Consider the following 10416-nt stretch of genomic DNA (forward strand, 5'->3'; position numbering starts at 1 on the left):
TCTCTCTCTCTCTCTCTCTCTTTCTCTCTCTCTCTCTGTCAAAAATAAATATTAAAAATTTAATGTTTCAAACATATCAATTTGTCAATAATAGAGTTTAAATTTGTCTAAAATATTAGTTATTTTGAAAGGTAAATAAAATAGCATTATTTTATGTATTTATAGAGCCCTGGACATACTCATCATAAAAATCCACATCATAAAACTTTTGTTGTATTGATTTCATGTATCTTTGTACATTTATTTGAAGTGCTTAAAGCGCTCAACATGGAAAAAATGATGTCCACCATTTCCTGCTGGATGGGAAGGCCAAGACACTCAATGGTATCAACAGACTCTGGAAGTGCCGAGGAGATGCCCATATTAATCATTGAAGGCTTCCTTCTCTTTAATTATAAGTAAGCATCCTCAGCCTTGTATTGACCTTCCATGAATTGGGGGAGGGAGGCTTGTGAACTAAATATGCTTTTATTTTAGGCCCCTCGACACACTATGGAACAGAAGCTACTTTCTGACCATTCCATATGAAGAATGTAAGAGGAGGAGGAGGTGAGTTGTTGATTTTTTTTTAATGTTTACTTATTTTTGAGAGAGAAGGAGAGAGCACAGTAGGGGAAGGGCAGAGGGAGAGGGAGACACAGAATCCAAAGCAGGCTTCAGGCTCTGAGCTGTCAGTGCAGAGCCCGATGCAGGGCTTGAACTCACAAACTGTGAGATCATGACCTGAGCTGAAGTCAGATGCTTAACTGACAGAGCCACCCAGGTGCCCCGAGAAGGTGAGTTTTGACATCACCATGGTGGATTGGAATTCAAAGGACAAAATATACATGGGGATGAAAAGTACAGCATAGGAAATAGAGTCGGTTGTACTTACAAGAGCTTGTGAGGTGACAGATGGTAGCTAAGTCACAGTGACCATAAATCACAGACAGACACGCTGAATCCCTGTGTTGTACACCTGAAACTAATGTAGCGTGTCAACTGTACTTCAACAAAAAATAAAAACTTTTAAGTAAAAAAATTTTTGAAAAGAAAATTTTAGGAGAAACCAGGAAAGAACATTATTGAGCAATGTGTATATGTCATTTTTCAAACAACTCAAGCCTCATCTCTTCTACATAATGAGCAAAACCTTTTGGCATAAATGCTCATCCACATGGAGTTATGCAAATCATTTTTCTATCTTTTTTTTAACATTTATATGTTTGTTTGTTTATTGAGACACAGGGCATGAGCAGGGGAGGAGCAGAGAGAGAGAGAATCCCAAGCAGGCTTTGAGCTGTCAGTGCAGAGTCCCGTGAGAATTCAGTCCCCCGATTGCAACCCTGGGATCATGACCTGAGCTGAAATCAGGAGTCAGATGCTTAACTGACTGAGCCACCCAGGCGCCCTGCCAATTACTTTTCTAAGAAAAGGCCCTTCTTCGAACCATTTGACTCCTCCCTCTTAAATCCTCAAATGAACCAATCCCACGTTGATTATGATTTTAAATTCACAAGCCATTATTCTGCCGTAGCCACAAAGGGCACCAATTAGCTGAAAACTTAATCCAACATATCAGTTCCTCGATCATCATTTACATTGATGTTTGTCTCTCAATTTTTTTTATAAAGCACTGAGGCATGCAGAAATAATTATGAATGATCGTGAATTACAAAAATTATTTTTTGAACCCGAAAACTAAATCCGTTTTATTGTCTTTGTAAGTAGCACTGAATCTAAAATGTATGTATGCTCATAATCCTGTTTAGTTGAAGTCTCAGTGGTTTTCCCATTCTCCTGACCATCGTTAGTTTACTTTATCAGTTGTGTGTTTCCGTCGGTGTAACGTTTCCTATGTGTTTCGATAGTACGCGAGTCTACGAGCCTCCAGACACCCCAGGGTACTTTGATGGCCACGTGTGGCCCATGTATCTAAAGCACAGACAAGAAGTGGAGAAGATCACGTGGGAGATTGGTAAGTGCCTTTCCTCCCTCTGCAGACGCCTTTAAGTCCACAGGAGAAAGGACTTGAGGAAGTGCTGTTCTCACAGGTTGAGCCACAGCACTCTGGGCTCCTCTTCTTCCACCAGTTCTTCTGGTTTCTGTTTCTCTCTCTTCAGCTCTTGTCAAAGCCTGTCAACTCCTAGGTTGTCATTCTCGAAACACATAGTGATTGAATGTCTTCTGTGTGCAAGGCACTGTCCTGTTGATACCGAGGGAAATAAGACAAATCCTGCCTGTACCCGTAAGAGCCAGCATTCTGTCCAGGAAGCGGCCGCTAACGATACTAGCTGCACGAGCGTGCCCTCTCTGAGCTGTGCTAAGTGCTGTGCCACCGACTTCCACAGTGGGCCCCAGGCCCAGCAATCAGGGAAGGCTTCTTTGAGGAAGCGTCTTAAACCACACTCTGAGGGATTTAACTGGATGAAGGGAGATAGGTTGGTTGACAGAAGATCACCCCAGAGGGTCCCCGAAAAGTCCAGGGACAGAAAGGAGTGAGCAGCACCTGAAGGAAAGTTGGTGTATTTTCGGTAGAGAAAACCACGAGAGGGAAGGTACTGGAGACACAGGGAAGATCGAAAGTCTACAAGGCCATAGGCCAGTTAAGGACTTGGGTCATTATCCTGGGAGAAGTGGGACGCCTCTACAGAGAGGCTTTAAACAAGGACACCGTAGGGACACCTGGATGACTCAGTGTCTTGTTCTTGATTTCAGCTCAGGTGATGCTCTCACGGTTTGTGGGTTCAAGCCCCTCATGGGGCTCTGCACTGACAGCTTTGCTGGTGCTTCAGAGTCTCTCCCTCTGTCTCTGCCCTTCCCCTGCTCATGCACTTGCTCTCTCTCTCTCTCTCTCTCTCAAAATAAATAAACTTTAAAAAGATTTTAAACAAGGACACAGTTGCTATCAAATTCGTGTTTTCGTGAGATTCCCCTGGCCCTGTGAGGGTAGATGCAGAGTGTGTGACATTGGGCACATGTGCTCAGTAAAACAAGGTGACAAAATAGATACGGAGTGCCACTCTCCCTCTGCATCTAAAACACCAGTCTAACTATGCCCCCACTGTGCTGACAGACCTTCAAAGATTCTCCAGCTTTTTGGTATAAAATCTAGATTTCAAGGCCCCTAAAGACTAAGGCATAGACAGCCTTGCTCTAAAACCTCATCTCTGCTGTGTTCCCGCCTCCCACCTTTTAGCCCTTCGAAGTTGTGCATCCTTTTCTTAACAGGGAAGTTTATCTCTTACCTCCAGTTCTTTTTAATTATTTTTTTAATGTTTCTTTTTGAGAGAAAGAGACAGTGTGAGTGGGGGAGGGGCAAAGAGAGAGGGAGACACAGAATCTGAAGCAGCTGTCTTCACAGCTGAGCGGTCAGCACAGAACCTGACACGGGGCTCGAACTCGTGAACCACGAGATGAGCCAAAGTCGGCTGCTTAACCGACTAAGCCACCCAGGCACCCCCTTACCTCCAGTTTTATGATTAAAGGGTTCTTTCCGTCCTTTAACCTACATAACTTCCTCTTTTTCTCCAAAATTAACCATGCCAGTTTGGGTAAAAATATCTCCTGGGCCTGGAGAATTCTGAGTCAGTACATACGTGGCACAGCCCAGACCCCTGTGTGATTCAAGAAGCTTCACAGGCAAGCCTGAAGCCTGATACGTAGGTTGGAGAACCACCCTCTTAAATGATTCTTTCGGGGACGCACCTCTTCAGTGCTCCTAAAGTGCCACATGCACAGCACCACCTCACTCTTGCTTTTTCAAAAAATAACTTCCACATCTGCTAGCATGCGTTTCTCAAATCAAATCTTTTTAACCTCTTGTTCCTGACTGTAATCTATTTGTCTTTAATGGCTATTAATTTCTTTTTTAAGTCATGGCCCTCTATCCCTTGTTTAAACCTATTGGTATTCTTTTTTTTTTTTAAGTTTATTTATTTATTTTGAAGAGACAGAGTGTTGAGTGAGGGAGAGGCAGAGAGAGAGAGAGAAAGAATCCCAAGCAGGCTCCGCTGTCAGTGCAGAGCCTGATGCAGGGCTCAAACTCACAAAGCCGTGAGATGACCTGAGCCAAAACCAAGTGTCAGACGCTTAACAGACTGAGCCACCCAGGTGCCCCAAACCTGTTCATATTCTTAAGAGATGTCTAGTGCCTGAGTAAGAATCGTGTACTAACAGACCCACCCTCCTTTCTACTCCCAGTTTACCTGGATGGAACAAAATCTGAAGAGGACCTCTTTAAAGAAGTGTATGAAGATCTAATACAAGAACTAGGAAAGCAAAAGGGTAAGTATTGTGGATGGTGAAGGAAGGGCCAGGAAAATAGTTCGTTTCATACCCAAGAATGGCTTACCAGAATGCCAACATAGGAGTCCTTGTATCCATTCATTCATTGCTTTGAAATAATTCAGAATCAGAGACTCTGAATGGGTTTGGGGACTTGATTATTTTGTTTATGAGGTTTTTTTTTTTAAGGGTGAAAATATCCACCTGTTGTAACATCCCTTAATATGTTTATGTTATGTAGTTTAAATTGTTTAGTAGGTGGCTGTTATTTCAATGGGATGCAAATTATCCTTTGGGCAGAGTGAACTTAAAATGCTGGTGATCTCATTTTAATAAGTCTAGAGTCCCCCTTCTCCTTTATGCCTCTTGAAGATTTCCCATGAATTTATTTTCCCAAATACCTCAAAAAAAAAAAACCCTCACAAGATGTTAAAAATGTATTTATTGAGTGTTTCCTTAAGGTTTTCCTGTAAGATGACCCATTTTGCATGTACCAGAAACTTCCCTTTATCTGGCTTAAACACAAAGAAAGTACAGGGGAGCAGTGGCTTCAGGCTCAGCTGGATCAAGGAGCTCAAATGTCATCTTCGGGGCTCTGCCACAATTCCATGTTCTGTTTCAATTTCTTTTGAAGTCAGACTCTCTCCACCGACAGATACCATGGCTGTTGGCAGAACCATCCTCCTACACTCAACATCCTTCTAGGCTCAACGGTAATAAAAGACCGTTAATCCTTTCCCAAGATTTCCCATGAGTTGATAAATGTTGAAGCTGAGTGTTGGGTTCCGAGGGGTTTGTATGTGATTCTCACTGCTTTAGCATATGTTTAAAAATCTTTATTTGAAACAGTTTCTTAAAAAGCAGTTTTACATGTTAGCCAGGCTGTACATTCCCAGGGAAGATTTTGATTGGTCCTGCTTGGGTCACGTGCCTTGTGCTAACCCCATCACTTTGGCCGGGGAGATGGCATACTCTGATCGGCGAGGGCTGGATCACGGCGAGGGCTGGATCACGCACCCGCACCCGTCTTGTAATTGAATGCCTCTCTAAAAGGCCTTTTGTTTAGGGGGAGAAATTCCCCAAAGGGAAAGCACAGCAGGAGGTAGAAACCAGAAGGATGAAAAAGCACGAAGGAGCAGAAAACTCTAGATCCAGCGGCTGTTTTATTTGAACTATTGGAACTAAAAGGGTTTCCATGGTGAACGTAGGCAAAGTGCTCACTCAGGACAGTAGGGGTCACACTTGGGGTGGACAGCGTTACGGTGCGTTTAAGTACCCTAGTCTGATGTCATTGTCTCTAATAAGAATTAGAGTTCCTTTTTTCTCTGTGAATTCCTCTCTCCCAAGGGGACCGAGCCTGGCCAGCCAGCCCGCTGATCCCTCCACACTCCTGGTTTCAGGCTCAGCCCTTCGTGGAGGCAGGAGCCTGTTTGAGGAAATTTCAGGAGTGTTTTAAGGTTTCTTCTAAGTAGAACTTACAGTCCTTGGCAGATATGCCAGCGCACCCCTGCCTTCTGTTATTTGGCTGAAAGGCGGGAAAACTTGGCACTGACATGAACGGCTATAAAGAGGTGTAGGGCAAAGGGGGGGGGGGCGTTCAGCCTTTATAAATCATAGCACCTGACCTGAGCCGAGGCCTTGTTCTGAGGGTTATTGGCTCCCTTCCTGGCCCTGTGAGATACTGCGGGGTGTTTTAGCTGCTGGACACCTATACCTGCCCATTCTCTTATTAATGGCCAGTGATGAAGCGCATTTCTTTCTTCTTTTTTTTTTTTTTTAAATAAATGCTTATTCATTTTTGAGAGAAAGAGCATGAGTGGAGAGGGGCAGAGAAAGAGGGAGACAAAGACTCAGAAGCAACCTCTGGGCTCTGAGCTGTCAGCACAGAGCCTGATGTGGGGCTCAAACTCCCAAACAGAGAGATGATGCCCTGAGCTGAAGTGAGACGCTCAACCANGCCCCCGATGTCGCGTGCGTTCTCTCTCTCTTTCAAAACTAAATAAACGTTAAAAGAATTAAAAATTTTTTTCAGAAGTAGCACTTGCTTGGTCAAAGACTATAGTCATCTTTATATTTACATACTTCAGAGGTGACTATACCAAAAATGAGTTTTCCCAAAACAAACTAAGTACCATAAATACAATAGATTTATCATTGAGTTTCAAGCCAAAGTCACGAAGTCGGGCTTAGGTATGCTTCCTTGGTTTATGAGAAAAGATTAGAGGTGCCAGTACTCTTTTCCCAAATCAAGGATAACATTCCAAAACAATAATTCTAGTACAGACAGCCACCCCTCTTGATACTCTTCTAGTTTTCAAATTATTTCATTCCTTGAAGCTAATGATTATTATACCAAATGCAAATGATATTGGATATCTGATATTTTCAGATAGGCTTAAATTTAATCAAGCATTAAAAGAATGAGACTCGGCCCCTATTTAGTTCTTTATGGAAAATGAGCATTTCTGGTCCCAGAATCCCTGTGACCTCAACATTAAGATTAAGGTTGGTTGTATGAAGATTTAACAAAATGAGAATTGGAATTCTCTATTAATTTCTTTTCTGCTTATATTTGTCCCCCAGGTTTGCACGTGACAACATGAAGATGAAGTGCACTGATACCCTTCCTGGGATGAATACGGAAACTTGAAGGACTGTATTTAAGAACCTGAACCAAGATACAATATGTACTTTGGTATGATGACAGCTGTAGTTCGTTTGTTTGTGCTATCACCCATGCTTTCCCCGACGTGAGGAACAGCAAGTAGTGACCCAGGCCAATGGGCAGGAATTTACCTTGACGAGTTGTTCTTACTCCAAGGAGTACAAAGATACAGCAGAGCTCACAAATGAGTCACTTCCTCTAGACCAATGATTGTCAAACTTTTCCGAATGGGACCCAGTACGAAATAAGATTTCCCTCACAATCCAGTATAGATGTAACCTATTGTGTTTGTGTCTATGTGTGCATGTGCGTGCGTGTGCGTGTGTGTGTGTGTGTATGGAGGTATATATGTGTGTGATATGTGTGTACATATACACACACAAAGATCACAAAGGATTAACCTTAGACGTAAAGCACACTGATATATTTCTATTTTTAATTTTTTAATAATCTTCATTACCATCCAGTGCCGGTCAATGACTATTTCCAGCAAATAAAGGCTTTACCCAGAGTAGCAGTCACGGTGAATGAATCAACAATTTACTACAATGGCTTTTTTTGTGTGGATTTTGTCACTGTCCCTGCTGTTCCTGTTTCTTGCGTGTGTGTGAAGCCACTGGGTCGTTGTGTCTGTCACGCTGATACTTTGTTACAAATGGTGTCTTTTGTTTTGTTGTGTGTTTTGCGTGTGTCTTTTGGTTCTTGTCAAACCAATGGTCTGAAGTCACAGAAATAAGTTACAGTTACTTAAATGATACATAGTACCTTTCAGTGAAAGGAAGAGACAGGAGATCTGAATTCTATAATATTTTGAGGTCTCTTTTAATACTGGAATTTAAATTATCTATTGTACTGATCAACCTCTTGTTTTTTAGCAGATTGCCCAGAATCCTCTCAATCTTTACAAATACAAATATGTTGTTATATTAACTTTAAGTGATCATTACAGACTCATTTGATCAGCTCTCATTATTTCTGTGTTTCTAACTAGCTTGTACTCAGTGACAATTAGGGAGGGTTTTTTGGGTCACATACACTATACAAAAAACAAAAAAGAACAAAAAAACAAACCCTGAGCTCAAATGACAGTTCTTCCATCTAATGGCTATGTGACTTTGATCAAACCGTTCAAAGTCTTCATTTCCTCCTTGTAAAATGGGAATATCAACAGTACTTAGCATGGGTGTAGCGTAGAGTAAGAATCATGTTCCACATCCTTAATGTGGCCCCCAAGGCATTCCCTGAACTAGCTGCAGTGTGCCTCTCTATTTTCACTGCCCATCACTCAATCCATTGCTGTTTGGTGCTGTGACCTCCTCTCTCCAAACTTACCAGGGCCCTTCCGGAGCCTCACGGCGGGCACACTCAGAGCAGATGCCACAACCTTTCCCTCCAACCGGCCTGTCCCTCCACAGAGCCCTGACATCCTACTTCACAGAGGACTTCCCTCAGAGCTGCCCTACCTGTCCATCAACGCACGAAGCACTATTGTAATTGTGCTGCCACCTACAGAATCGCTCATATAGTGGCTGGCTCTCCAGCTACACAGAAGCTCCGTGAAGGCAGGTCTTACCTCTGTGACTTACCTCCACACACACCCCTGCTAACCAGCAGTGTCTGGCTCAGAGTGAACACACAAAAAACATCGGGCACTTTTTATAACTTCCTATTACATCAGGGATGGATTCACATGCAACCAATATCTTATTTGAGTAGTAGTAGTAGTAGTAACTTAAACTCATTGGGGTTTACTTTTTTGTCCACAAAAGAAGAAAGTTCAAGCTAGGCAGTCTAGGGTTTGCATGTCGAGTTGTCAGATTTAGGGGAAAATAACAACAAAATTAGAGGACACAGTTAAATTTGAATTTCAGGTAAACTGTAGTTCTTTATCAGTAACTTTAGTATAAATAAGTCTCAAATACTACATATGTAAGACTGATGTTTTTCTGAAATTCAAATTTAATGGTTGTCATATTTATCTGTACCTCTACTTTTGCAGCAACTCAAAAATGTCAGGAAAAAAAGCCAGGGTCTTCCATCCTTGGCTTGTGGACCAATCACCAGGTCACAGGAAGGCATTGGTAATTCCCGACATGGTGTCAGCAGTCAGGCAGGAAGATGGTGTGGGGAGGTACACGCACAGGTAGCCACATGCCTTCCAGAGTCACCCAGCAATGTCCCCAACAGACTCCGTATGTCTCTGGAGCCGGAAGTGCTCACGTGGCCACCTCTCACTGCAAGGGAGGCTGATAGAGGATGTCATGGTAGATTTGACCCAATATGACTCATTGTCTGGGAATGCTGCCACAGGAACAAATTCAAGCCTCTTTCAGCAAGGAAGGAGGGCACAGGTGAGCAGTCGAAAGCGCCTGCCACAGCCTCTTACTCTTTTTACTTTTTTTTTTTAATTTTTAAAAAATGTTTTCTTTATTTTTGAGAGACAGATAGAGACAGTGTGAGGAGCAGGGGAGGGTCAGCGAGAGAGGGAGACACAGAATCTTGAAGACAGGCTCCAGGCTCTGAGCTGTCAGCACAGAGCCCGACAAGGGGCTCGAACCCCTGAACTGTGAGATCATGACCTGAGCCGAAGTCAGATGCTTAGCCGACTGAGCCACCCAGGCACCCCCCCCCTTTTTTTCTTTTTAATGTTTATTATTTTTGAGAAAGTGTGAGCAGGGGAGAGGTGGGTTGGGGGACCCAAAGGAGGCTCTGTGCTGACAGCAGCCAGCCCGATGTGAGGCTCAAAATCACAAACTGCAAGATCATGACCTGAGCCAAAGTCGGAGGCCCAACCGACCGAGTTGCCCAACCTTTTTTCTGCATACCTTCCCGGGCCATGATTTTATTCAGCTTGGGTTGCTGTAATTCCAATTCCTGTTCTCAAAACAGGAGGGATTCCTTCTAGAATAAAAATCTAGATACAATTTTTCAAACATCATTTCCAGGAATTTCTGAAATACCCTCTTCACCCCTTACCCCCAGCACAGAGGGATGTCCCCGCTGACTGAGAATCATTACACTTGACTTTTCTCCCCATTTCAGCATGGGGAATAGGTCAGAGAGAGGCTTTATCTGAAAGGGGAAAAGAAAAACTTTAACAGACATTAAAAATGGAAATATTCAGGGCACCTGGGTGGCTCAGTCGGTTAAGCATCTGACTTCAGCTCAAGTCATGATCTCACAGTTCGTAAGTNAAATAGTAAAAATTTAAAAATTGAAATATTCAAAGCACTTTGAGAGGAAATATCTTTTTGTTTACCATTCTCAGTGAGGAATAAACCAGGAATTGGAAATAAAGACACGAGTGCCTCATTTCTGGCTACAGCTCCTCTAACCCATGCAGTGAATGGGACATTATATCTGTTTCAAAAGACACGTGCTCTTCTATACAGAAAAGAGCGAACCTGCTGAAGTCTTCACTCTCTGTGCATAAGTAACCTCAGTCCTTTTAGGTGAACTTGTAGGAAGGTTTCTTCGTTCTTAAT

The 10416-nt window shown here is 42.9% G+C and overlaps 1 protein-coding gene across 2 annotated transcripts in view; it reads left to right on the forward strand.

Moving 5' to 3' along the window:
- Window positions 1-6970, forward strand: part of NMRK1 (nicotinamide riboside kinase 1) — a 19070-nt gene extending 12100 nt beyond the window's left edge. For both annotated transcript variants that reach the window (XM_077759308.1, XM_077759309.1), the window contains 5 exons: window positions 251-398; window positions 478-549; window positions 1851-1957; window positions 4183-4266; window positions 6850-6970. In XM_077759308.1, the coding sequence (XP_077615434.1) occupies window positions 251-398; window positions 478-549; window positions 1851-1957; window positions 4183-4266; window positions 6850-6869 (431 nt within the window). In that variant the 3' untranslated portion in view covers window positions 6870-6970. The remainder of the gene's footprint in view (window positions 1-250; window positions 399-477; window positions 550-1850; window positions 1958-4182; window positions 4267-6849) is intronic.
- Window positions 6971-10416: the final 3446 nt, after the last annotated feature.

Source organism: Crocuta crocuta, unplaced genomic scaffold (assembly GCF_008692635.1).
Source record: "Crocuta crocuta isolate KB4526 unplaced genomic scaffold, BGI_CrCroc_1.0 scaffold41, whole genome shotgun sequence".
Lineage (NCBI taxonomy): Eukaryota > Metazoa > Chordata > Mammalia > Carnivora > Hyaenidae > Crocuta > Crocuta crocuta.